Source organism: Molossus molossus, unplaced genomic scaffold (genome assembly GCF_014108415.1).
Source record: "Molossus molossus isolate mMolMol1 unplaced genomic scaffold, mMolMol1.p scaffold_m16_p_2, whole genome shotgun sequence".
NCBI lineage: Eukaryota > Metazoa > Chordata > Mammalia > Chiroptera > Molossidae > Molossus > Molossus molossus.
Window position 1 is genome coordinate 97616031 of NW_023425355.1, and position 27417 is coordinate 97643447.

The following is a 27417-nucleotide window of genomic DNA, read 5'->3' on the forward strand; positions in this document are numbered from 1 at the left end:
ACATTTTTCCTTTTTTTTTTGTTCAGATAGAGTGGGGAGGGAGAGAGAGAGAAACATTGACGTGAAAGGGACACATCGAGTGGCTGCCACCCGCATGACCCAACCAGGGCCGGGGCCAAACTGCAATCGAGGTACGTGCCCTTAGTGGGAACCGAACCTGGGTCTCTCTAGACCACAGGCCGACGCTGAGCCAAACCAGCCAGGGCAATCTTACCAGTTTTGTATGTACTAACAGTTGTGTGTATGTGTATTTAGTTCTACACAATTTTATCACTTTTGTAGATTTGTTTAACCACAGCAATCAAAATATAGAACTATCCCTTCATCATTGGGGTAGCATAATTTTTGTCCCAGCTCACTTGGAAGGAGTTTGGAATGGCAAACATGTACTAAAGAATGGATGGTCAGTGTCTCCAAGAGGAGTGTCTTGAAAATTTAGGATACATTGGAAGGTCTGATAGGCATGATGCCCAGGACTGAGTTATGGAAGGTAAATGAAAATTTGCTTTGGAAACAGTCATAGAGGTGAAAGCATGGCTTGGGAGTCAAAGTAACCTGACCTGGAATCCTGCTGCTTCCATTTACTAGTTCTGTTGCTCTGGGCAGGTCATTTTACCTCTTTATGCTTCTGCTTTCTTAGCTTTAAAACAGAAAGAATCCATGTTTCATAAGTTGTTGTGAGGATTAATGAGCAAATGTCTGTAAAGCTTTTAGCATAGTCCTTGGCACATAGTAGATACTCAATTTGGCAATCACGTAGAATATTCATTCAATAAATATTTATTGAATATTTACTGTTTGCCAAGGAGTGGGCTAAGAACCATGGGAGATAGAGATGAAGACATGGGCTGTCTAGATTATCTCAAGATAGAAAATAAGATCGCTTTATTAATTTATTCACTCATTTATGTACTCACTCAATAGATATGTGCTGTGTTCTGGGCATTGTTCTAGACACTGGAATGGTAGGATACAGCAGTGAACATGAGACAGTAAACCAGCTGGTAAATATATAGTGTGTCAAGTGATAATAAGTGGTATAGAGAAACGTAAAGCAGAGTGAGCAGGAGCTGGAGTGCCACTCCCAGGGCTGGAGGCGTGGTTATTTTATATAGGGTGATTATACATGGATAACACATGAGCAGAGGCTAGAAGGAAAGTGAGGGAGGAAACCATGCTGATAAGTGGGGGAGGAGGGTTCCAGTAGAGGAAATAAAGGACCTGAGTGGGGAGCACACCTGGCATGCCACCATTCCAGTTACAGCAAGAAGGCCAATGGGCAGAGTGAGTGAAGGGAGAATAGGAGAAGCTAATGATAGGGACTGGCAGGGTTGGCGCAGATCATGTAGGGCAGTGACTCTCAAGTGTGGTCCCTGGACATGCAAGAATCAGCATCACGTGGGAACTGGTTAAGCAAATATTTGCATCCTATCCCAGACCTACCAAACCAGAAACTCTGGAGGTGGGGTGTAAGAATCTGTTTTAATAATCTCTCCAGGTGATTCTGATGCACACTAAAGTTTGAGAACCACAGGTATAGTGCCCTATGGACCATTGTAAGAACTTGGTTTTCACTCCAAGGGGGATGGGAACACAAGGGTTTTGAGCAAAGGGTAGTTGTGATCTGCTTTAGGCTTTGTCTGTTATGAGGACAGCTTCAAGGTGAGGCACAAGGGTGGAAGCTGGGAGAGTTGTGTGGGGTTCCTTAAAGTGTGGTCCCTGGACAGCAGCAACAGCAGCATCTGCATCACCTGGAAGCTTGTTAGAAATGCACATGCATGTCCGGCTGGTGTGGCTCAGTGGCTGAGCATCAACCCATGCAGCAAGAGGTCGCCGGTTCAATTCCCAGTAGGGACACATGCCCATGTTGTGGGCCTGATCCCCAGTGGGGGGCGGCCAATCAATGTTCTCTCTCATCCATGTTTCTATCTCTCTCTTCCTCTTTCTCTCTCTCTAAAAAGTCAATAAAGGGAAAAAAATTTAAAAAAAGAAAGAAATGCACATGCATGGGCTCCACCCCAGGCCTACTGAGTCAGGATCCCTGGGTATGAGGCCCAGGAATGGCTTAACAAGCCCGCCAGGTGTTTCTGATGTCCCCTAATATTTGAGAAACACTGGTGTAGGTAGGCAGTGGTGATGAGAAATGGTTGAACTTTGAATCTATATTGATTACAGGATTTGCTGATGGATTGGATTGGGACTGTGAAAGGACTCAAGAAAGACTCCATTTTGAGGGGTTTTGGTATACAGGGAAACAGTAATGGGACAGTGACTGAAGGGGTCACAAGAGGATTTTTTTGTTTGGCTGGGTTTTTTGGAGGTAGAGATTACAGCCTATTTGTGTGTGTGTGAGTGCATATGGAATGATTGTGTTGGTACATCCATAATTTAGTGATACCTGTTTTTGGCAAACTTATGTGCTGGGAAGAAGGAGAGCTACTGGTGGAAATGGTGGGTGCCTCAGCTTCTATGAATGGTTCATCCCTGTTTTTGTAGATTGTTAAGGTTGTTGCAGAAAACCAGAAATTGACTTGTATTTTTCTGGTATTTTTTTAATAATGAAGAACGGTAAAATATGCTCTTTTCCCTCTTTATTTGTGAATGAAGTTATTCTTTTTCCAGGGCACAGGTGGTGACAGGATCTGGCTCTTTGGCCACTGTTCGAAAGCAGAGGTTGAGCAGATAAGCCAGACAGGCTCCTGAGCAACTTTGTCACCTCTCAAGCTTCTTTAGTTCTCAGCCTCCAGTCAGTTCCTCGCTCCTGGAAGGATTGAATGCCCATTTTGTTTTCATAGCACTTAACTGTGTTAACAACCCCACACTATATTCTAGTTATATGTCATGATATAGTGGAGTCACACAGATCTGGATTTCATCCTGCTCTGTTATTTACTAGTTTTTTAATGGCCAACAATTTATTTAGTTACATTTCTCATCTGTTAAATTAGAATATTAATGACAATGATAGCCAATACTTATCATGTGCCAAATTCTTTAAATTCTTTATAATTCTCTGAGGTGAGGTACTATTAACAGTCTCATTGTATAGATGCAAAAACTGAGACACAGTAAGGTTAAGTAAATTGCCTAAGTTCATACAGCTAGTAAGTGGCAGAGGTGAAATTCAAACCTAGGCAGTATGGCTCCCAAGTCAAATCTCTGCTTTTAACCTCTGTGCTGTATGTAGTGCCTCTGAATACCATACAGAATGCCCTGATTTGTTGTGAGGATTAAATTTGATAATATATCTATAATTAATAGCTCAGTTTTCTCTTCAGTTCTTACATGCGAGCTTCAAATTTACTCATTCACTCACTACCCCCTTACCCGGCATTATTTACTTTGTAGCACTTATGAAACTGTTCTGGTACCACCTGTGTATCTCCCTATCTAAAATATCCACTCCATGAGGGCAGTGGCTATTCTTGATGTTTATTGAATTTATGCACTTACCTACTTAAACAAATATTGATTGACTACCTACCATGTACCAGGCTCTATGATACTATTTGGGGATAATTCATCTTAAGCTTAAGACCTGGTACTGTGATAATTATTTTCACCAAGGAAGCAAAATAACATTTAGGACTCTTGGTCCCAGGTGATAATTATTGAGAGAGTGCTGCTAGAAGCCTGATTTTCATCCATCTGCTTTCCTTCTATGAGCAGTTATCTAGCCCAATAAATGTTTATTGAATTGGGTTGAATAATAAATAAAGCAAGACAAGGAGATGGATAAGGTGAGGACTGCTGGTGAATAAGATAGATGCTGTCTGCTGAAGACAGTGGAGGCAGATAGCAAGAACATGAGCAGTTGCAAGGCCATGTGGTGAGTGATGAAATAGGGATAGTGTGTGTGGGGTGCCAAGGTTGCAGGGAAGAGGAAGAGCAGGAATGTTCAAGACACAGCCATGTGTGATGAGACCCAGAGATCAGGAAGAGTATGGCACTGAGAGCAGGGCTGACTTCATGGGAGCATGACCACCATATTCACACAGAGCTTTATATTTGGAAGGGGGCCCCATGCTTGATGTTTAATGCTCTGTGATTATTGTCTTGAAATTCTTACTAAATTTACCTTTGAATTTGTGTTTTGCATATGAAGTCCAATGGGACAGAGGAGCGATTCCTGGGGACTTAGAACTTTAGCTCATGTGTGGTCCTGCCTCCCTGAACAAGTTCTCGGTTGGCTGCCTGGGGCACTGGGTTTAAGTGCAGGTGTAAGAGAGTCAGAATCAGGTGTATGCACCTTGCACACTGAATCACAGGGCATGGCCCCTGGGTGCCTCTGAGGGCCTGCACTCACTCCCCATGCCCCAGGGAGCATGCCAGTAAATAGCAAATAATAAACTCCCTGACAAGTTGAGAGAGAGAGAGACCATGGAAGAAAGAAAAAGCTTTTTTTCTGTTTTGCAAACAGGGGCCCTCTGATTTTCACTTGCACCAGGCCCCACAAATTATATAGCTGATGTTGTATGTGAGGGGCATGAGGTAAGGCTGGAGAGGCAAAGCCATGGTAAGTTTTTATTTTACCTTAAGGAGAATAGGAATCCTGTGTGGGGTTTTGAGCAAGGGTTGACCGGGTCAAATTTGCGTTTTTATTTATTTATTTAAAAAAATTGTTTTTCCTTTATTGATTTTACAGAGATAGGAAGTAAGAGGGAACGAGAGATAAGAACATCGATGAACAAGAGCATCGGTTGGCTGCCTCCTGCATGCCCCCCACCAGGGATCAGGCCCACAACCTGGGCATGTGTCCTGACCAGGAATCAAACCGGCGACTTGTTGGTGCATGGGTTGACGCTCAACCACTGAGCCACATTGGCTGGACACAAATTTGTGTTTTTAAAATGATCACGTTGGCTGTAGTGTGAAGGGCTGGTTCAGTGAGGAAAGAGTAGAGGCCCAGGAGCCCAGTTAGGCGGGCAGGACAATAATCCCAGTTACAGATAATAGTGTCTTGGATTAGGGCAGGGGCAGTGATTATGAAAGAAGGTTACAATTGATAGATAATTAGGAGGTAGAATTGGTAGGCCATGGTGATAACTTGGGTGATAATACAGCACATACAGAACACTTACTGTGTGCCAGGCACTCTTCTAAACACTTTATATAAATTAACTCATTTACTTTTCATGACAACTTTTATGATATATGTACAATTTTTTTTATTATTTTTTAAAAATATGTTTCATTGAGTTTTTTTAGAGAGAGAGGAAGGGAGAGGGAGAGATAGAAACGTCAATGAGAGAGACACATGGATTGGCTGCTTCCTGCACACCCCACACTGGGGATCCAGCCACAATTTGGGTATGCACTCTGACCAGGGAATTGAACCTGTGACCTCTTGGTCCATGGGTTGATGCTCAACCACTGAGTGACACTGGCTGGGCTGTACAATTTTTTTTTTTTTTTTTTTTATCCTCACCCGAGGACATTTTTCCATTTTTTGCACAGATAGAGTGGGAGGGAGAGAGAGGAAGAGACAGAGAGAGAGAAACATCGATGTGAAAGGGACACATCGAGTGGCTGCCACCGCACGACCAACCAGGGCCGGGGACAAACTGCAACCGAAGTACGTGCCCTTAGCGGGAACCGAACCCGGGTCTCTCCGGACCGCAGGCCGGCGCTCTAACCGCTGAGCCAAACCGGCCAGGGCCTGTACAATTTTTTTAAGAGAGAGAGGAAGGGAGAGGGAGAGATAGAAATTTTGATTGGCTGCCTTCTAAATGCCCCCTATTGGGGGTCAAGCCCACAACCTGGGCATGTGCCCTGAGTGGGAATTGAACCAGCGACCTTTTGGTGCATGGGACGATGCTCAATCTACTAAGCCACACTGGCTAGGCTGATGTATTTACAATTTTTATTCCCACCTCAGAGATATGGAAACTGAGGCACAGAGAGGTTAAGTAATTTGTCCAAGATTCCACAGCTGGTAAATGGCAAGTACAGCCAGGAAGTAAACCCAGGCAGTCTGGCCTTAAAGTCTAAGTTCTTGACATTCGAATGCCTACTCAGGGTATACTAGAAGGAGAGGGTGAGAGGTGAGTCATCAGTGACTGCCAGGTTTCTGGCTTAAACACCTGGTAAGGTTATAGTGCCAGCTGCTACAAGAGGAAGCAGGTTGCCCTGGCCGGTTTGCCTCAGCGGTTGGAGTCAGCCTGAGGGCCAGAGAGTCCCGGGTTCGGTTCCCACTAAGGGTTTGTCCCCGGCCCCGGTTGGGGTCGTGTGGGTGGCAACCAGTCGATGTTTCTCTCTCTCTCTTCCTCCCTTTCTCCCTCCAGCTCTATCTGAAGATAAATGCAAAAGAAAACAAGAGGAAAGAGGGAGCAGGTTTAGGGAGTAGGCAGGGGGAGAAATTTAATTTGAACAAGTTCAATTTGAAGTGTGTATGTGGGTTATCCAGTAGAGATACCCAGGAGGCATTTCAAGAGAGGGGTCTTGACACTCAGCAGAGAGAGATGGCTTACAGTTACAGGTGCATGGAGCCCTGGGAAGTGAGGAGAGAAGAGTGTCTGGGCAGGAGGGCCTAAGAAACATCAACATTTAGAGTGGGCAAGAGAAAAAGAGTGCACTGTGAAACAGGAGACAGACATAATTAAGATCACAACATATCTCTGCTCATAATCCTGTGGGTTTCATCCAGTTCTTTACTTAGGAAAAGCAAAAGCCCATTCATTACCTTTCTGACCTATTACTGTGTGTTCCCTTTCTCTTTCTATTCCAGAGCACTCTGCTCCTTGCTGTTGCTTTAATTTGTAGGCACACTCTTGCCACAGGGCTTTTGTACTTGCTGTTCTCTGTAATTGGGGTGCTTTCCCCTCATAGTCATAGGGCTTGATTTCTTATTCCTTTCAGCTGTTTGTTCAGAAGTAGTTTTGTCTGTAAATCTCCCCCTGTCTTCCTTACCTAAAATAATATCACTACCATGCCTCTTACCCCCACCCCTGACCAACATGTGTAGGTATATATACACTGCATATATATTTCCCTTCCTGCTTTATTTTTTCTGTTTAGCTCTTCTCGCTATCTAACATAAAATGTAATTCACTGATTACATTTATTTATCTTGTTTCCTGTCTGATTTCCCCTACTAGAATGTCAGCACCATGAGGGCAGGGCTTTTTTGTATGCTATGTTGTTTTTTTGTCTCCCCAGTACTTAGACCAGGGCCTGGCAGATGTTCATTAAGTGTTAGCAGAAGGAATGGACACCAGGCAAATGGGCTGTTCTGGAAGTCAAAGGTAGAGAGAGCTTGTCAGGTGGAGAGAGCACAAGGTTGGCACTGTGGTAATGCTGCTAAGAGATCAAGTAAGATAAAGGAGAGAAGTACTTCTTGCAGGTATCAGTAGGGAGGTCAGGACATTGGTGAGATCTCTTTTAAAGAAGGCAAGGACTAAAATCAGACTGCAGCAAATGGGTGAGAAAGTGTACACAGCAACTCGAAAAACTTTTTATAAGTTTGGCTCTGATAGAACATTTCTGGATACTGCCTGGTAGCTAGGAGGAAGACTTTTCACTGTGTACACTTTTTACCTTTTGAGTTTTGTACCATGTATAACTGATACCTGTTCATTAAAAGTCATTGTGAAGCTGCATAGGTTTTAACCAAAGAAGATATTTGACTGTAAAGTGGCAGGCAGGAGGAAGGATGGTCTTGTCTTTGTTGTCTGTAAAGATCAAGTGAGCTTGTTTAAATGCTATTGTAAAGGAAGAGGTAGAGAGCTAGTTGAAGATACTGCAGAAAGCAAGGATAATTGATTGAGAAGATTAAGAAAAAGATGTGACCCAGGTGGAAAAGCTGGCTTTAGAAAGAAGGAAGGATAGTTCTTTTGTTGTAACAGGAGGAAAGGCTGGGTGCAGGAGGAGGTGGATCTGGTGTGGGAAGTTGAGGTAGTTCCCATCTGATTACTTCATTTTGTCTAAGAAGTAGGAGGAGGGTTATTTGCTGAGATAAAAAAGAGATTTGACATAGCTACTAATGGGAGAGAGAACTGAGCAGGGCAATATGGGAGGATTGTCAGGAAGCACAACCCAGATATTTTTTAATAGATTTTATTTTTTACAGTAGTTTAGTTTCACAGCCAAATTAAGGGGAATGAACAGAGATTTCCCATATGCTTCCTACACCCCTGTGCATCACTTCCCCCATCATCAACATCATGATATTTACTTTCAACTATAACATTTTAGTATCATATAGAATAGTTTCATTGCCCTAAAAATCCTCTGCGCTCCACCTGATCATCTCTTTCTCCCTCACTAACTCCTGGCAACCACTGATCTTGTACTGTCCCCATAGTTGGAATCATAATAATGTAGCCTTTTCAGATTGGCTTTTTTTCACTTAGTAATATGCATTTAAGTTTCCTCCATGTCTTTTCATCACTTGATAGAGCATTTCTTTTTAGCAGTGAGTAATATTCAATTGTCTTTATTTTTTTTCCCTTTTTTAATCTTCATCTGATGATATTTTTCAATTTATCTTTAGATAGAGTGGGAGGGAGAGAGAGAGAGACACATAAACTGGCTGCCTCCCACATGACCCCTACCAGGGCCAGGGACTAACTGCAACTGAGATATGTGCCATTGACTGGAATTGAACCTGAGACTCATTGGTCTGCGGGCTGATGCTCTACCTCTGAACCAAACCGGCCAGGGTTCAATTGTCATTCATTCATTCATTCATTCATTCATTCATTTATTTATTTGTTTATTTATGTCCTCACCAAGGATATTTTTTCATTTTTATCTTCAGGAAGAGAGAGAAATATTGATGTGAGAGGAACACATTGACTGGTTGCCTCCTGCATTACCCTAACCAGGGTTGGGGATGAACTGCAACCCAGGTACGTGCCCCTGGCTGGAATCGAACCCAGGACTCAGTGGTCCATGGGCTGACGCTCTACCGCTGAGCCATACCAGCCAAGGTTCAATTGTCTCTGTTTTATTTTTTTATCCTTACCCAAGGACATTTTTGCATTTATTTTTAGATAGAGGGGGAAGAAGACAGGGAGGAAGAGAGAGAGAGAAACATCAATGTGAAAGAGACACATCGACTGGTTGCCACCCACACAACCCCAACTGCGGTCGTGACAAACTGCAACTGAGGTACATGCCCTTAGCAGGAACCGAACCCGGGTCTCTCTGGTCCACGGGCCGACGCTCTAACCGCTGAGCAAAACCAGCCAGGGCTCAATTGTCTTTTTTAAAAGATTTTTTTCTTTATTGATTATAGAGAGAGAGGAAGGGGAGAGAGAGAGAGAGAGATAGACACATTGATGAGAGAGAACATCGATTGGCTACCTCCTGCGTGCCCCCTACTGGGGATCGGGCCCACAACCTGGGCATGTGCCCTGACCGGGAATCAAACCGGCACCGTGTTGGTGCATGGGTTGATGCTCAAACCACTGGGTCACACTGGCCGGGCTCAGTTGTCTTGATATACCTCAAGACATCCATTCACTTATTGAAGGATATCTGGGTAGCTTCCAAATTTTGGCGATTGTTAATAAAGCTGATTATAAACATCTGTGTGCAGGTTCTTGGGTGGACATAGTTTTAAATTCCTTTGAGTAAATGCCAAGGAGTATGATTGCTTGATTGCATGGTAAGAGTATGTGTGGTTTTGTAAGGAACTGCCAAACTGTCTTCCAAAGTGGCTGTACCATTTTGCATTCCCACCTGCAAAGAATAAAAGTTCCTGTTGCTCCACCTCTCCTCCAGCATTTGGCGTTGTCAGTTTTCTGGACTTCGGCTATTCTGATAGGTATTTAGTGATATCTTATTGTTGTTTTAATTTGCATTTTTCTAATGACATATAATGTGGAGTACCTTTTCATATGTTTATTTGCTATCTGTATATATTCTTTGGTGAGGTGTCTGTTCAGATCTGTTGACCATTTTTAATTGGGTTGTTCATTTTCTTATTGTTGAGTTTTAATAGTTCATTGTGTGTTTTGGATAACAGTCCTTTATCAGATATGTCTTTTGCAAATATTTTTTTTCACAGTCTGTGGTGTGTCTTCTCATTCACTTGACAGAGTCTTTTACAGAGATTTTAAATTTTAATGAAGTCCAGTTTATCAATTCTTTCATGGATTGTGCCTTTGGTGTTACATCTAAAAAGGCATTGCCAAACACAAAGTTATCTAGGTTTTCTCTTATGTTATCTTCTGGGAATTTTATACTTTTGTGTTTTATATTTAGGCCTATGATCCATTGTGGGTTCATTTTTGTGAAAGGTGTAAGGTCTGTGTTTAGATTCATTTGTTTGCATGTGGATGTCCAGTTGTCCCAGCACCATTTGTTGAAAAGACTGACTTTGCTGCATTAATATTACCTTTGCTCCTGTGTCAAAAACTAGTTGACTATTTTTAAAAAGTTTTAAAATTGCTTTTTAGAGAGAGAGGAGGGTGAAGGAGAGAGAGAAACATCGATGTGAGAGTGAGACATTAATCAGCTGCCTTCTGCAGGACCCCTACCAAGGATCGAGCCCACAACCTGGGCATATGCCCTGACTAGGAATCAAACTGGCAACCTTTCAGTGCATGGGACTATGCCCAACCAACTGAGCCACGCTGGCCAGGGCCAGTTGACTATTTTTATGTGGGTCTGTTTCTGGGTTCTCTGTTCTTTTCCACTGATCTGTTTCTGGGTTCTTTGTTCTTTTCCACTGATCTGTTTGTTTATTCTTTCAATACCACACTGCCTGGACTACTGTAGCTTTAGAGTAAGTCTTAAAGTCTGGTAGCATCAGTCTTCCAACTTAATTCTTCCCCTTTAATATTGTATTGGGTATTCTGTGACTCAGATATTTTAGACAATGAATTTATGGCACCAATCCAAGGGTGATTCTTCTCTAGCCCTGCCCAGTGGTCCAGTGTTATATAGTTGGATTAAGCCAGGATTGGGATTTGCATGTGGTAGTGATGGAGAGACAGTGGGGCAAGTGAGTTGGTAACTGTAAGAGAATGGTTGAAGTGATAAATGCTGGAATTCAAGCTAGCCAAGAAGGGTGAAGTCAGGAATAGGTGAATATGCCCGGCTGGTGTGGTTTAGTTGATTGAGTATCGTCCCATGGACTGAGAGGTCCTGGTTTGATTCCTGACCAGGGCAACATGCTGGGGGTTGCGGGCTTGATCCCCAGTATGGGGTGTGCACGAAGAATCCAATCAATGTTTCTATCTCTCTCCGCCTTCCTCTCTCTCTCTGAAAAATCAATAAAAAACATATTAAAAAAATAAGTGAATAGGTTAAAAGTAGGATCAAGGGATTTTATGGGCAAAGGACAGATGTAATGAATGAGAGCTGAATGGCTATACTTGTGGTCAGAGAATTTCACATTTCATATAGGTGGTGCAACTGCAAATGTTGGCTATAGGAGTTGGTAACTGAAATGGGAATGGAGGTAGCAGTCTCTAAAGATGAGAAGGTCAAAGAGCTAAAAGGCCAAGATATTGGGCCTCTACATTGATAGTGTTGGCACGTGGAATATTGGCAGGAGTAGAGGAATCTGAGTAGGTTCTTCAGTGAATGAAGAGGTGGTGTTGTGGAGATGAGCAGCTGACAGTGAAGAGGAGTGGGAAGCAGTATGACTAGGTGACATGAGACTCAGTGGTATAGGAGATCTTACACAAGGGTAGAAGAGAGATGATCTCAAAGTCTCACTGGAGAGTGAGGGGGATGTCTAACCCCAGCCCAGCCCTGAGTTATAAGAATCTGGAATAATGTACAACTTCCACCTGACAGGGCTCTACCAAAGTGCTTCTTTGACTTTTTAATTTCCAATCCATAATGGACCAGTCCTTTTGTAAAATAAAATGTGAATTACTAGAAAAGTGTTTTGAACAAAAAAGCTATACAAAATAAAAGCTCCAATTTTTTTATTATTAGATTCAACAGACATAAAATCACTCAACCAAATTGCCATTAAAGTTTTTGGATATTTACTCTCCGTTTGTACTTATAACATCAGTGCATGGACCACCCTTTGAGTGGCACTGGTATAGAGAAAATGGTGAGAAGCTGCATTCAGTTAAACCAAGAAGGTGAAGAGAAGGGGTTGAAGGGATGTGAATATAGAGGGGTTTGTTTACCAAGAAATAGGGTTGCTGGGGGTATAGCAAAAAAGAGGAGAAAGTTGATGAACAATGGATATTTGGGGTAGAGAAAGCACATAGCTATATGGGATGAAAGTTCAGGAGGGAGATACTAGAGGAGTCCTTCTTGAGCAGTGTCCAAGGGTAACAGGGGTGTATGTAGTCCAGAGAAGTAAGTGAGTTAGTGCTGTAAGGTCTGGGGAATATATTTAAAGAAGGTGTAGGCTGGGTGAAAAAATAATAGCTATTACTGATTACTTACTATGTACCAGACTCTGTGCTCACTGAATGCGGCACTTTATATACATTGTCTGAGTCCTTTTAAAAATCCGATCAGATAGATAGTGATATCCCCAGTTTATTGATATGCAGTAGGTTTACAGGCATTAGGATTAGCAATTGAGAAAGTGGTGGGGTCCTGATCCCAGGAAGTCAGTTTGTGAGCATGATCTTGGCTGAAATAGCTGGAGCTCTGCCCTATTTTTATTCTTCCTGGTGTGTGTATCTGACCAAAAGATTTTAGGAGTTTGATCTTAGCCCGAGTTATTTGGAGGACTGCTGATGACTTCTTTGATGAGGAAGGGTATAATTTTGTGAAATTTCCACCTCGTATACATGCAAACTCAGATTTTCAAATTAAATATTTTTTAGTCATTATAGTATGAAGTAAGTAACACATGTTCACTGTAGAAAATTAGAAAATACAGATAAGGAAGAGAAAAATAATCACCTGTAATCCTTTACTCAGAACCGCTGTTGACTATAAAATACCCTTTTAGTCATTTAATAGAGTAAAACAGCTCAATAAAGTTTAAATTTTTTATTATATATTGAAATGATAATATTTTGGATATATTGGTTAAATAAAATATTATTAAAATTTACCTTTCTCATGTGGCTACTAGAACATTAAAAAATTTTTTTCCCCATTTTTATTAATTTATTTTTGTTACAGATGTTTCTCCTTTTCCCCCCTAGACACCCTTGTCCCCCCCCACCCCACCCCCGGCCAGCATTGTTGTCTATGTCTATTGGTTATGCATACATGCATATAAGTTCTTTGGTTTATCTCATCCATCCCCCCCGTCCCCCTCCCCAGAGGTTTGTCAGTCTGAACTGTACTCCTTTCTATGTCCCTGGGTGTATTTTGTTCATTAGCTTATTTTATTCATTATAGTCCACAAATAAGTGAAATCATGTGGTATTTTTCTTTCTCTGATTGGCTTATTTCGCTTAGCATAAAGCTCTCCAGGTCCCTCAAAGGATAAGAGATCTCTCTTTCTTACAGCTGCATAATGTTCCATTGTGTATATGCACCACAGCTTTTTGCTACTAGAACATTTAAAATTACCTATTGGCTCCCATTATATTTCTGTTGGACAGTGCTGCTCTATTAGTCATTTAATAGAGTCATTTAATGGTCTCTTTCAGCTTTGACCATTCTGAGTCTTAATATTAAGTTTTACTGTCTGTATGTTTTTATTTATTTATTTTTTAAGGAATTTGCCATGTTCCTTCTTTTTTTTTTATCCTCACCCGAGGACATTTTTCCATATTTTGTTCAGATAGAGTGGGAGGGAGAGAGAGAGAGAGAGAGAGAGAAACATCAACGTGAAAGGGACACATTGAGTGGCTGCCACCCGCACAACCCAACCAGGGCCGGGGATAAACTGCAACCGAGGTACATGCCCCTAGTGGGAACTGCACCCCGGTCTCTGGACTGCAGGTCGACGCTCCAACCACCCAACCACTGAGCCAAACCGGCCAGGGCTGTATGTTTTTAAAAATAGGTTTTGTTTTGTTTTGCTTTTATTCTTACCTGAGGACATTTTTGCATTTATCTTCAGATAGAGCGGGAGGGAGAGAGGGAGGAAGAGAGAGAGAAACATCAATGTGAGAGAGACACATCAAATGGTTGCCACCCACACAACCCCAACCAGGGCCGGGGACAAACTGCAACTGAGGTACGTGCCCTTAGCGGGAACCGAACCCAGGCCTCTGTGGTCCGTGAGCTGACGCTCTAACCGCTGAGCCAAACCTGCCAGGGCTGTCTGTATGTTTTTAACTCTGTCATAATGGTTTTAGCTCAGTGTGGTCGGTCCAGTAGAACTTTTTGCATTGATGAAAATGTTTGATAATCTGCCCAATATGGTAACCTCTCGCCACATGTGCCTATTCAGTACTTGAATTATATAGCTAGTGTGATGGAGGAACTCCTTTTAAATTTTACTTAATTTGAATTAATTTAAATGTAAATAGCCATGTGTGCTGGATGGTTCTAGACCTTATGAAAAATAAAATTTTCATAAACCTTTGCTGACTTTGTCTTTTCTAGTTGTGTTGGTGTCGAAGAGGAGAAGGCTGCCGACATTGATCTCTACCACTGCCCCAACTGTGAGGTCTTACATGGGCCCTCCATTAGTAAGTAGATCTTGGAGTTTCTAAGAGAAGGTGGGCTCTGGCAAGGAAGCTTGGAAGGGAGATTGCCTTTGTCTGGGTGATTCAGGTTCCTCTCCCTTGGGAAATAGCAGAAGACTATAGGCCCTGCAGGACAGCAGCTACGCCACTGAGAGGGCAGAGTGCAGAGCTTTACCTCCCTTCCTTCCTAGGGATTCCTTAGAGGAAGCACCTATCCTCACCAGGAACCTTCCTGAGTCTGTGAGGGCTTTGTTGACTCCAGGTGCTCCAAGGGGTTATTAGATTGGAAGAGAAGCAGGATCTGCTGAGGCCTTTGCTCTTGGAACTATAGCTCAGTCATTCTGACTCATGGTTCCATGTCTTTTTCTGTCTTAGTGAAAAAACGCCGTGTTTCTTCAAAAGGGCATGATACACACAAGGGGAAGCCGGTGAAAACTGGAAGCCCTACATTCATTCGAGAGCTCCGCAGTAGGACCTTTGACTGGTGAGTACCTGTACCCCAAGGGCTGGTGAACTCCAAGGCTCTGGGAAGCTGGACCTTCTCTTCCCGGCTTTCCCAACTGCTGTCCCATTAGGTGCTTCTCCCACTTGGGGGTGTCTACAGGACTCTGTGAGTTCCCTCTGGAGTGGGATCTTCTGTTTTAGTCAATTTCTAAGAAACATTGCTAGAGTTTCATTTGATGTACAGAGTACATTAAGGTCCACTTGTGGAAACTTTTATTAGTTTGGGAGGCAGTTTTGCCCAAGTCAGGAGAGGATATTTACATGCACCCAAAGATTGCTACAATGAGGAGTCTTAAAGATCCATAAGTTTAATTCTCATTGTAAAGAAGAGGAATCTCTGCCCTGGCCAGGTTGGCTCAGCAGTTAGAGTGTCAGCCTGCGGACCATAGAGTCCTAGGTTTGGTTCCCGCTAAGGGCATGTCCTTTGGTTGCAGTTTGTCCCCGGCCCCAGTTGGGGTTGTGTGGGTGGCAACCACTTGATGTGTCTCTCTCACATCCATGTCTCTCTCTCTCTCTCTTCCCCCCCCACCTCCCGCTCTATCTGAGGATAAATACAAAAATGTCCTCAGGTGAGGATAAGCAATAAAATAAAATAAAAAAAGAAGAGGAATCTCTTTCTTTTTTAAAATATTTTTTCTTAATTGATTTTAGAGAGAGAGGAAGGGAGAGGGAGAGAGAAATAGAAACATCAATGAGAGAGAACATTGATTGGCTGCCTCCTGCATGCCCCCCACTGGCGATTAGGCTCACAACTTTGGGCATGTGCCCTGAGGGGGAATCAAACAGGCGACCTCTTGGTGCAGGAGTCGACACTCAACCATTGAGCCACCCTGGCGGGGCAAGAGGAATCTCTTTTAAAAGATAAAGAAAAAATTTGAGTGATAATGTCTTTCTTTTGCAACCAAGAAAAAGAGTTTTCCTTTACAAAAAAATTAAGATGGGCTTATTAAAATAAATCACGTCAATTGAGTAAAAATAATGAAGTACTCTCTTTTTCTTAGGTTTTCATTTGTTTGATCATTTTCAGATTTTCTGTAATTGAAGTGTTGTTTAGAATTATGATTGTTTCTTCAACTTAATATTTTTTGTTTTGTTTGTTTATTTAAAGGCAGTGAGTCTCCTTTCTACCTCAGAGCCCTCAGATCTCTTCTCCAAAGACAACCAATTTCTTGCACATTCTTTCAGAAATAGTTTTTGCTTATATAAGATTGTTTGTGTGGTGTATATAGCTCTTTTTAAAAAATACAAATAGAAACATTCTATATTGTTCTGCATCTTGCTTTTTTTAATACCTAAAATTATGTACCTTTTAAATATTTTTTTCATTGATTTTTAGAGAGAGGAAGAGAGAGAGAGAGAGGGAGGAACATCAGTGTAAGAGAGAAACATTGATTGGTTGCCTCTTACACCCTGACCAGTGATGGAACCCAAAACCTGGGTATGTGCCCTGACTAGGAATTGAACTCATGACCTGGTATACAGGATGAAGCACCAACCAACAGAACCACACCGGCCAGGGCTAAAATTATAGATCTTGAAGATCAAGCCATATTAACATATGCAAATGTTCTTAATTATTTTTCATGGATATTTAGTATTCCATTGTATGGATATATATTTATTTTAACCAATCCTATTGATGAACATTTAAGTTGTTCTAGTATTTTGCTACTAGGAAAAAATACTGCAGTAAATGTCTTAATACTTAAGTTTTTGCATATGTGGATAAGTTTATGTGTAGATTTACTACCTAAAAGTGAAATTGCTAAATAAAAGAGTATGCACTTTAAAAATTTTTACAAATATTGCCAAATTATTTGCAAAGCGGCTGTACCATTTCACATCCCAGCTAGACAATGTGTGAGAATGTCTAATTCCCTATATCCTGGCAAGCACTGTTTTATTATGAAACTACTTTTGCCTATCTGATAAGATAAAAAATGAAATGTTGTTTCTACTTGATTTCTTTAATTATGAAGAAGGCACATATATTTTTGTATGTTTATAAGTCATTTTGTTCCTTTCTTGTTACTGCTTGCTTATGTTATTTGACAATTTTTCTATTGGGTTATTGCCTATTTCTTACTGGTTTATAATAGCTTTTCTTATAGAAAATTTTAATTTTTATGTAGTTAAATTTATTTTTACTATTTTTAGTGACTACTGGGCCTTGTCTTTCATGTTTTTTCCTACAACTCTATGGCTTTAGTTTTTCCAATTTAATCTTTTATCCCTCTAGAGTTGTGTAAAGAGTACAGCAGATGTTGAGCTTAATATTTTTCTAGATGTTTGTCTCAATATAATTTATCAAGTAGTTCATTTTTTCTCCAGCCTGATTATAAAACAAAAAACATAAAAAAAACCTCCCTGTTTTCTAGTTAACTAAATATGTGTGTTGAGAAAGGGGTTGTAAAATTAGTTTTTTTTAAATCAGTCTTTTCTCTTTATTTGCCAGTATTTTAAATGGGGTTCTGCTGCTCTGAGTTAGAATAAATCAGTTAAACTTGTCAGATATGTCTTTTCTTCCTGGGCAGGCAGTTGACTGATATCTTCCTTTGTCACCCAGAGAAGAGCACCTTTTCGACAGAATATTCTGGGTTAAGTTCAGCACCTCTGCCAGTGACTTGGCTTCTTGTTTTGGATAGGTCCTTTCTTCCCTGGCACATGAAATTTATGCCGTTAGTTTCCAGTCCACCTTAGGTCGACTCAGGAAGATCCCACCCCTTTGATGAGTGGTAGCATCCATTGAGGCCTTCAGTGCCAGGGTCTCTGGGGCTCAGGGTTTTGTTTCTCTCATGTGGCCCACAGCTCAGATGAAGTGATTCTGAAGCCCACTGGAAGTCAACTGACTGTGGAATTCCTGGAAGAGAATAGCTTCAGTGTGCCCATCTTAGTCTTGAAGAAGGATGGATTGGGGATGACACTACCCTCACCATCATTCACTGTGAGGGATGTGGAACACTATGTTGGTAAGCAACACAGATCCTCTTAACTGTGATATTGTTCACTCTCATTAAGACCTGTGAACCTTCCCTTTAATCTACCTTTTGCATTTCCTTTCTGGCCATCTTGGGAATCTCAGGTGAAGTGCCTTGTTCATAGTCATTCTTTGGCAAAACTAGAACCAAAATCTTGTTCTTCTCTTTCTTTAAAAAAAATATTTTTTTCTTTATTGATTTCAGAGAGAGGAAGGGAGTGGGAGGGAGGGAGAGAGAGAGAGAGGGAGAATCATCGATGAGCGAGAACATCGATTGGCCGCCTCCTGCATGCCCCACACTGGGGATCAGGTGTACAACCTGGGCATGTGCCCTGATCGGGAATCGAACTGATGACCTCTTGGTGCATGGTTCGATGCTCAACCTCTGAGCCACACCAGCCGGGCTGTTTTTTTTCTTTCTTTTCCTTCCTAAGAGACCACAAAACCCGAGGTGGAGCCCCATTTTTTACCTGGGGAATACCAGAGATGGTGATGGGCCTCTCTGCCCTCTGTTGAGATGAGAAAGCCTTTGACTTTGGCTCTCACATGCCATTTGTCTTCTGAACATGAGTTTTGGGGGATAGGAGGAGAAAAGGTGAGGAAGCAGGGCCCAGACAGGTGGATTGTACCATGAGAAAGGCTGTGTGTCAGGCAGTTCTGTTGCCCTAGCAGTCCTGGACCCAGCACATAGGTCTAAGGAGAGAGGTTTTGAGTACAAGGCCATTCCAGGGATTGGTAAGGGAATGAGAGACTCTTCCCTGGTCTCTGAGACCACTTGATACAGAACCCATCTCTTTACTCCAGGTTCTGACAAAGAGATTGATGTGATTGATGTGACCCGCCAGGCTGACTGCAAGATGAAGCTCGGTGATTTTGTGAAATATTATTATAGTGGGAAGAGGGAGAAAGTCCTCAATGTCATTAGTTTGGAATTCTCCGATACCAGGTAGGAGGGACAGGGGTGAGTAAAAGGCCTGACAAATGCCTGGAACTTATGATAAACTGAGTATATATTAGTGTTCCTTTCCCTTCCTCTTGATGTTTAGTTCCTTTGAGATGGGGAGCTGGTTACTGCTTTTCTAGGGTAGATGCTCACATTGTAACAACCAAGTCATATTTCTCCTTTACAGTTTTTAGCATTGGATAGATTATACAGTAGCTATTTTAATTAATTTTTATCTCTTTCAGGACTAAGACAGCTTTGTTAGACCTTCTGATATTTAGAATGTGGCATGGACACTTGTTTAACTCCCAGGATAGGTCCTCTGTCCCTGGAAATAGATTTACTAAAACCACCCCAAATAGTTTCTCTAAGGGTACAGTTTTGTAGATTTAAAAAAGAAGAAAAAAAGCTTATGACCTTTAAATAATTCTGCCTGGACTCATGTGCTCAATAGATATATGTAGTCTTCTCTGTGCTCAGAACCATGGGAGATCCCAAAAAATCTTAACATATCCTTTTGCACTTAGGAGGCTTACTGACTGATTGTTTACTTCTTTAACTTTTAATTTTGACGTAATTATAGAGTCACAGAAAGTTGCAAAAAAATGTACAGGGGCATCCTATATATCCTTTAACCAGTTTCCCTGAATGGCAACATCTTAGAATAACTATAGTGCAATATTGAAACCCTTGCTGTTTGTTTGTTTTTTTTTTATCCTCACCTGAGGACACTTTTTCATTCTTTTGTTCAGATAGAGCAGGAGGGAGAGAGAGAGAGCGAGAGAGAAACAAACATCGATGTGAAAGGGACACATCGAGTGGCTGCCACCCGCACGACCAACCAGGGCCGGGGACAAACTGCAACCGAGGTACATGCCCTTAGCGGGAACCGAACCCGGGTCTCTCTGGACCGCAGGCTGATGCTCTAACCGCTGAGCCAAACCGGCCAGGGCTTGCTGTTGGTTTTAACATGCAAAATTAACCTGAAGGTATTTAAAAAAAAACTGTTTATACCTCAATTTGTTTTGAAAAACTATTTTAAGTAGCTTATGGAGATGGAAAGAGGGGAAAAAGAGAAAATTGGAATAGAAGGAAAATAAATGTGGGGAAATAAGATACATCTGGTGGGTAATCTGCACACAAAATGCATGTATGAATGTCTGGATAGTTGATGGAGAAGGACCGTAGAGTTTTCACTGAATTTTCTGAAAGAACAAAGAAGGGAATGCAATATTACACAATTTGTGGTTTTCACATAGGATAAAAACCACCAGATGTTTAGGAGAAACACTTCTTTACCTGAAACTTAGCCCAGAGAGGTTTCTCTAATGGTTCCTCATAAAGAAGACACTATGAGATGGGGACAATACAATGAACTATTATAAACCAAATGCCAAGTGAGTGGGCTTGGGTGGGGAGAGTATGAACCTTTTGTAGAGGAACTGATTGCCTTTGACTGGGGAAGGCTGTGGAGCTGGGGCTTGGGACTTCTAGAGCTTAGTGGAACTATGCTGACCAGATTTACAGAAATGAGTGTCCTATATACCCTTCGTGATTCTGTGGAGAGAACAAGTTTGTCTTTTTCTGACTCTCACTGGAATGGGGAGGGCATTTTATTCAGACTTCAACCTCCATTCCTAATCAGCTGACATCTGCTCTTCATCCCTTCCTTGCTAGGCTTTCTAACCTTGTGGAGACACCCAAGATTGTTCGGAAGCTCTCATGGGTGGAGAACTTGTGGCCAGAGGAGTGTATTTTTGAGAGGCCCAATGTGCAGAAGTACTGCCTCATGAGTGTGCGGGATAGCTATACAGACTTTCACATTGACTTTGGCGGCACCTCGGTCTGGTACCATGTGCTCAAGGTAGGAATGCATATGGCTTCTGGAGGCAGTCAGGCCTTGGACCACCCTGTTTGTTTTAGGTGGCAGCACAAAACAGGCTGCTGAAGCTTACCTGCCTCCCAGATTCTATTTGGGTGACATTTCCATGTAATTGCTCTGTCAGGATTGGGCACTTAGTGGGTATGCCATGTAAACTGTCTCTACTTTAGAGTTGGTGCTTAACATTTTTTTTTTCAGTAACAGCAGATGCCTAAAATTTTCTCCAACTATCTTCTTAATTGAACCAATATATACTCCTACCACTGTGTATGGAAATGTTCATATTTACTGCTGAAATTCCTGATAACTTGAGAAACTTTCCTTCCCCCCAATTTCTTGAGATATAATTTATATACCATAAAACTAATGTTTTAAGTGTATAGTTTGATGAGTTTTGACACTTGTATATATAGTTGTATAACTTCCACTGCCATCCAGATATACTATATATGAGAAGTTTTGTTTTATTTATTTATTATTTTTTTAAAATATGTTTTTATTGATTTTTTTTTTAGAGAGAGAGAAACATTGATGTGAGAGAGAAACATCAATTGGCTGCCTCCTGCACGCCCCCTACTGGGGATCAAGCCTGCAACCTGGGCTTGTGCCCTGACGTGGAATCGAACTGGGACCTCTTAGTCCATGGGACTGATTCTCAGTCCACTGAGCCACACTGGCCGGGTGAGAAGTTTTTTTTTTTGTTTAAAAAAAATTTTTTTTTTTTATCCTCACCTGAGGACACTTGCATTTATCTTCAGATAGAGCAGGAGGGAGAGACGGAGGAAGAGAGAGAGAGAGAGAAACATCGATGTGAGAGAGACACATCGAGTGCTTGCCACCCACCTGATCCCAACTGGGGCCAGGATGAACCACAGCTGAGGTACGTGCCCTTAGCAAGAACTGAACCCGGGACTCTCTGCTCCGCGGGCCAACACTCTAACTCCTGAGCCAAACTGGCCAGGGCCTGGAGAAGTTTTATTTTAATGCCAGCCTTCCTATAGATAGTTTCCCTTTTGGTTGTTACAATTTTGTAATTAGCATACCAATGGTCAATAACGATAAAGGATTATTGAGGTCTAGAAAACAAATTTCTTAAGTAGTTTTGATTGTTTTCCACCACTGTTAGGTATTTAGTTTTCTTATCAGAAATGCCAAGGAAAGAACAGAAAATGGATATGGCTCTTGTCCAAATGATCTCTAATCCTGAACTAGCTGTTTCCATTGGTTTCTCATGCAGAAATTGGAGCATCTAAATGAAAGAAATATTATGCAGATGTTACATTTAACTTTTCTATTTTTAAATAATTTATTTTTTCTAGGAAACTTAGAAAAATAATAGGAAGAATTTCCGTTTGTCTACTCAGATTTTCCACAGGTTACCATTTTATTACATTCTTTCTTTCTCTAAACCAAACATAATAAAATAGTTTTATATATATAATTTTTTTCTGAAACATTTGAGAGTAGTTGCAGACATGATGTCTCTTTATCTCATAATACAATATGTATTTCTTTAAAAATTTTTTTTCTTTATTGATTTTAGAGAAAAAGGAAGGGAGAGGGAGAGAGAGATGGAAACATTGACGAGACAGAACATCGACTGGCCGCCTCCTGCATGCCCTCCACTGAGGATCAGGCCCACAACCTGGGCATGTGCCCCGACCAGGAGCTGAACTGGTGACCTCCTGGTGCATGGGCCTACGGTCAACCACTGAGCCACGCCAGCCAGGCTGAACTTTTAAACTTTTAATTAGCTTTGATTGTAGGTGTGAGAAGGAATACTCTTTGTAAACGGCATTTAAAGACAAATTCAATTTTCTTCTCATTGGTAAGGTGGCCTTAAATTCTCCTAGGGCTAGTAGTGTTGATCTTTTTATCTATAGAGGCCATTTTTCATTTAACATTGCATGAAAAATATGAGCCTTTTGGGTACATTCAGGCTAATTGAACAGTTTGGTTTGAAATAACCTTTCTATATTATTTTTGTCAATCTTATAGAAAGCACCATTTGAAGTTTTCCAAATCCACATAAAAATGATTTTTGGATAGGTTTGGGAAAGAATTCTGGCATACCACATGGTCTTGGAGCATGAGAGAGAGAATATCCTTTTGGAGAATCCCCCTGGCGGACTTTTCTGGAAACACTTGATGTTTTTGGCATTTCAACCTCTTTTTGTTTCAGGGTGAGAAGATCTTCTACCTGATCCGCCCAACAAATGCCAACCTGACTCTCTTTGAGTGCTGGAGCAGCTCCTCTAACCAGGATGAGATGTTCTTTGGGGACCAGGTGGACAAGTGCTACAAGTGTTCTGTGAAGCAAGGACAGACACTTTTCATTCCCACAGGTCTTCCCTGGGACCCTGTGGGAGTGTTTTAGGAGGGCGGGAAGAGGAAGAGAGCTTGTGGCACTAGAGCCAGGCCCTTCCCATGTGTTGATCTGATTATGTGGCATATCCCTTTCATATCATCTGAAGGCTCAGAACTGAACCTCAAGAAAATTCACATGATGGCCAGTGGGCAGCATGGTCACTTGGGAGAGCGAATGGTGGGGAGGCCCAAGAGGAGGTTGATAGATTATTTTGCACTGGGCTGATGGCAACTTGGTGGACAGATAGTGAATAAGACTCTTAAGCCCTATGACTCTAGGGATGTTAACTGGGAGGCTGGCATTGTAGGCTATAAATCAGAATGACCTGTGGTCAGGGTGGGGCTTTTTTTCCTAAACAATACATGCCCAGGCTTCACCCCTAGAATTATGAATTTGTAGGTCTTGGGTGGGATCTGAGTGTGTGTATTTTGAAAAACTCCTCCCAATTGTCTCAGTTTGGGGAAAGTTGACATCTTTACTATGTTGAGTCTTCCATTAACACAGTAAGTCTCTCCATTTATTTAAATTTTTCTTGATCTCTTAATTTCTTTTTTTTACTTTTTTTATTGTTGAAAGTATTACATACGTTCCGCCTTTTCCCCCCCATTGACTCCCTTCTCCCTGCTTCCACCCTGCTCCTGCTTTCCCCAACCTAATGTCTGTGTCCATTGGTTGTGCATATATGCATACAAGTTCTTTGGTTTATCTCTTCCCGCCCCTCTTCCCTCTGAGGTTTGTCAGTCTGTTCCCTACTTCCATAATTTTGGGTCTCTTTTGGTCGACAGCTTATTTTGTTCATTATGTTCCACAAATAAGTGAGATCATGTGGTACTTGTCTTTCTCTGACTGGTTTATTTCGCTTAGCATAATACTCTCCAGGTCCCTCAATGTCATCTCAAAGGATAAGAGATCTCTTTTTTTTACAGCTGCATAGTATTCCATTGTGTAAATGTACCATAGCTTTTTTATCCACTCATCTACTGATGGGTACTTGGGCTGTTTCCAGATCTTAGCTATTGTAAATAGTGCTGCTATGAACATAGGGGTGCATATATATTCTTCCTGATTGGTGTTTCAGGCTTCTTAGGGTTTATTCCAAGAAGTGGGATCACTGGGTCAAATGGCTGTTCCATTTTTAATTTTTTGAGGAAACACCATATTGTTTTCCATAATGGCTGCACCACTTTGTATTCCCACCAGCAGTGTGCTTGAGTACCCTTTTCTCTACATCCTTGCCAGCACTTGTTTGAGGATTTGTTGATGGCCGCCATTCTTGCAAGTGTAAGGTTGTATCTCATAGTCATTTTAATTTGCATCTCTCTGATGATTAGAGATGTTGAGCATTTTTTCATATGTCTCCTGGACATTTCTAATTTCTTGATTTTAGAATTAGTGTTAAAATTTTTCAAAACATTTGGTAGAATTCTCTGGTGTAATCTCATGGATCTAGAGAATTCTTTTGGGAGAAATTTTTTTTTTTTTTTTATCCTCACCCGAGGATATTTTTCCATTTTTTGTACAGATAGAGTGGGAGGGAGAGAGAGAGAGAAACATCGACGTGAAGAGACACATCGAGTGGTTGCCACCCGCACGACCAACTAGGGCCGGGGACAAACTTGCAACCGAAGTACGCGCCCTTAGCGGGAACCGAACCCGGGTCTCTCCGGACCGCAGGCCGACGCTCTAACCGCTGAGCCAAACTGGCCAGGGCAAGAAATTTTTAATTAGCATTCAATTTTCTTAAACTTTATTAGGCCATTCAAATTATTTCTTTTTTTTTATCCTCACCCGAGGACATTTTTCCATTTTTTGTACAGATAGAGTGGGAGGGAGGGAGGGAGGGAGGGAGGGAGGGAGGGAGGGAGAGAGAGAGAGAGAGAGAGAGAGAGAGAGAGAGAGAGAGAGAGAGAAACATCGATGCGAAAGGGACACATCGAGTGGTTGCCACCTGCACGACCAACCAGGGCCGGGGACAAACTGCAACCGAGGTACATGCCCTTAGTGGGAACCGAACCCGGGTCTCTCTGGACCGCAGGCCGACACTCTAACTGCTGAGCCAAACTGGCCAGGGCTCAAATTATTTCTTAATGGGTGAGTTGTGATAGTTTGTACTGCTAAGGAGAATTGGTTCATTTTACCTAAGATGTGAATTTATGTGTGTAGATTTGTTTATAGTGTTTTGATATCTTCCAGTTCTCTAGTGAAATCTCGTTTCATTCCTGATATTAGTTATTTGTGCCTTTTCTTTTATTCTGTGTGAATATTGATGGCGGTTTGTCAATTTTATTGAACTTAAGAAAAATCTCTTGTTTTATTGATTTTTCTCTATTGTCTTTCTGTGTTCATTTTCACCAATTTCTGCTTTTATCTTTATTTTTTCCTCTTTCTGCTTGCCTTGGATTAATTTTGCTCTCTTTTTTCAAGTCTTGAGACAGGATCTTAGATAATTGATTTCAGACTTTCCCTGTTTTCTAATGTAAGCATTTAGTGCTATAAATTTCCCCCTCAGCACTGATTTAGCTGTGCCACGAGTTTTGATATGTTGTATTTTTATTTAGTTAAATATACTTTTTAAAAAATGAGACATGTACCCATAACTGTGTTCAAGGGTATAATTCAGTTTTAAAAAAATATTCACAAGGTTGTGCTACCATCACTCCTATCTCATACTAAAAATTTTCATCACTTTTGAAAGAAATCCTATGTTTATTAGCAGTCAATTCCCATTTCTCCCTCCCCCTAGCCCCTGTCAGCCACTTTTGTATTGTGTGTATGGATTTGCCTATTCTGAATATTTCATATAAATGGAGTACTGCAATATATAATCTTTTGAATCTGGCTTCTTTCAACATACTGTTGTCAAGGTTCATTCATGTTATAACACATATCAGTACTTCATTATTTTTTAAAAAAATATTTTTTCTTTATTGATTTTAGAAAGAGAAGAAGGGAGAGGGAGAGAGGTAGAAACATCCATGAGAGAGAACATCGACTGGCCACCTTTTGCACCCCCCACACTGGACTGGGCCCACGATCTGGGCATGTGCCCTGACTGGGAATCAAACCGGCGACATTTTGGTGCTCAACCGTTGAGCCACACCGGCCAGTCATTCTTTTTTTTTTTTTATCCTCATCCGAGGACATTTTTCCATTTTTTGCTCAGGTAGAGTGGGAGGGAGAGAGAGGAACAGAGAGAGAGAGAGAAACATCGATGTGAAAGGGACACATCGAGTGGCTGCCACCCGCACAACCGACCAGGGCCAGGGACAAACATGCAACCGAGGTATGCGCCCTTAGCGGGAACCGAACCCGGGTCTCTCAGGACCGCAGGCCGACGCTCCAACCGCTGAGCCAAACCGGCCAGGGCCGGCCAGTCATTCTTTAAGTGGCTCAATAATAGTCCACTGTGTGGATATACCATACTCTATCCAGTCATCATTTTATAGTTATTTGGGTTATTTTCACTGTTTGGTTATTATGAATAATGCTGCTATGAACATTCATGTACAAATTATTGTGTTGACATACGTTCAGTTCTCTTGTATATATACCTAGGAGAGGATTTGATGAGTCATATGGTAACTCTATGTTCAACTTCTTGAGGAACTGCCAACCTGTTTTCTAAAGCAGCTGCGTTATTTTGCATTCCCACCAGTGATTTATGAGAGTCTGACTTTTTCCACATTCTCTCCAACACTTGTTCTTGTCTAACTTTATGATTATAGTCTTTCTAGTGGGTGTGCAGTGCTTTGTCATTGAGATTTTAATTTGTGTTTTGCTAATCACTAATGATGTTGAGCATCTTTCTATGTACTTATTGGACATTTGTGTATCTCTTTTTTTTTTTGAGAAATGTCTATTCAAAACCTTTGCTCATTCTTTAATTTGGTAATTTGTCTTTTTATTGTGAATTGTAAAAATTCTTTCTTTATTTTGGATATTAGACCTTTATCAGATATGTGACTTGAATGTATTTTCTCTCATTCTGGGCATTGTCTTTTCATTTTCTTGATATTGGACAAAAATTCACTTTACTTATTTTGTGTTTGTTTGCTTGTGCTTTTGATGTCATATCTAATAGACCATTGCCTAATAGATGAAAATGTATTTCTGTGTTTTCTTCTAAGAATTGTATAGCTTTAGTTCTTACATTTAAGTCTTTCATCCATTTCAAGGTAATTTTGATACATGATATGAAGCAATTTTCCAATTTCACTCTTCAGT

The 27417-nt window shown here is 41.4% G+C and overlaps 1 protein-coding gene across 2 annotated transcripts in view; it reads left to right on the plus strand.

The window, feature by feature from the left end:
• PHF8 (PHD finger protein 8) overlaps window positions 1–27417 on the plus strand; it is a 113106-nt gene that overhangs the window by 13002 nt on the left and 72687 nt on the right. For both annotated transcript variants that reach the window (XM_036270364.1, XM_036270365.1), the window contains exons 3-8: window positions 14437–14522; window positions 14895–15003; window positions 17832–17992; window positions 18805–18946; window positions 20621–20807; window positions 23008–23170. In XM_036270364.1, the coding sequence (XP_036126257.1) occupies window positions 14437–14522; window positions 14895–15003; window positions 17832–17992; window positions 18805–18946; window positions 20621–20807; window positions 23008–23170 (848 nt within the window). The remainder of the gene's footprint in view (window positions 1–14436; window positions 14523–14894; window positions 15004–17831; window positions 17993–18804; window positions 18947–20620; window positions 20808–23007; window positions 23171–27417) is intronic.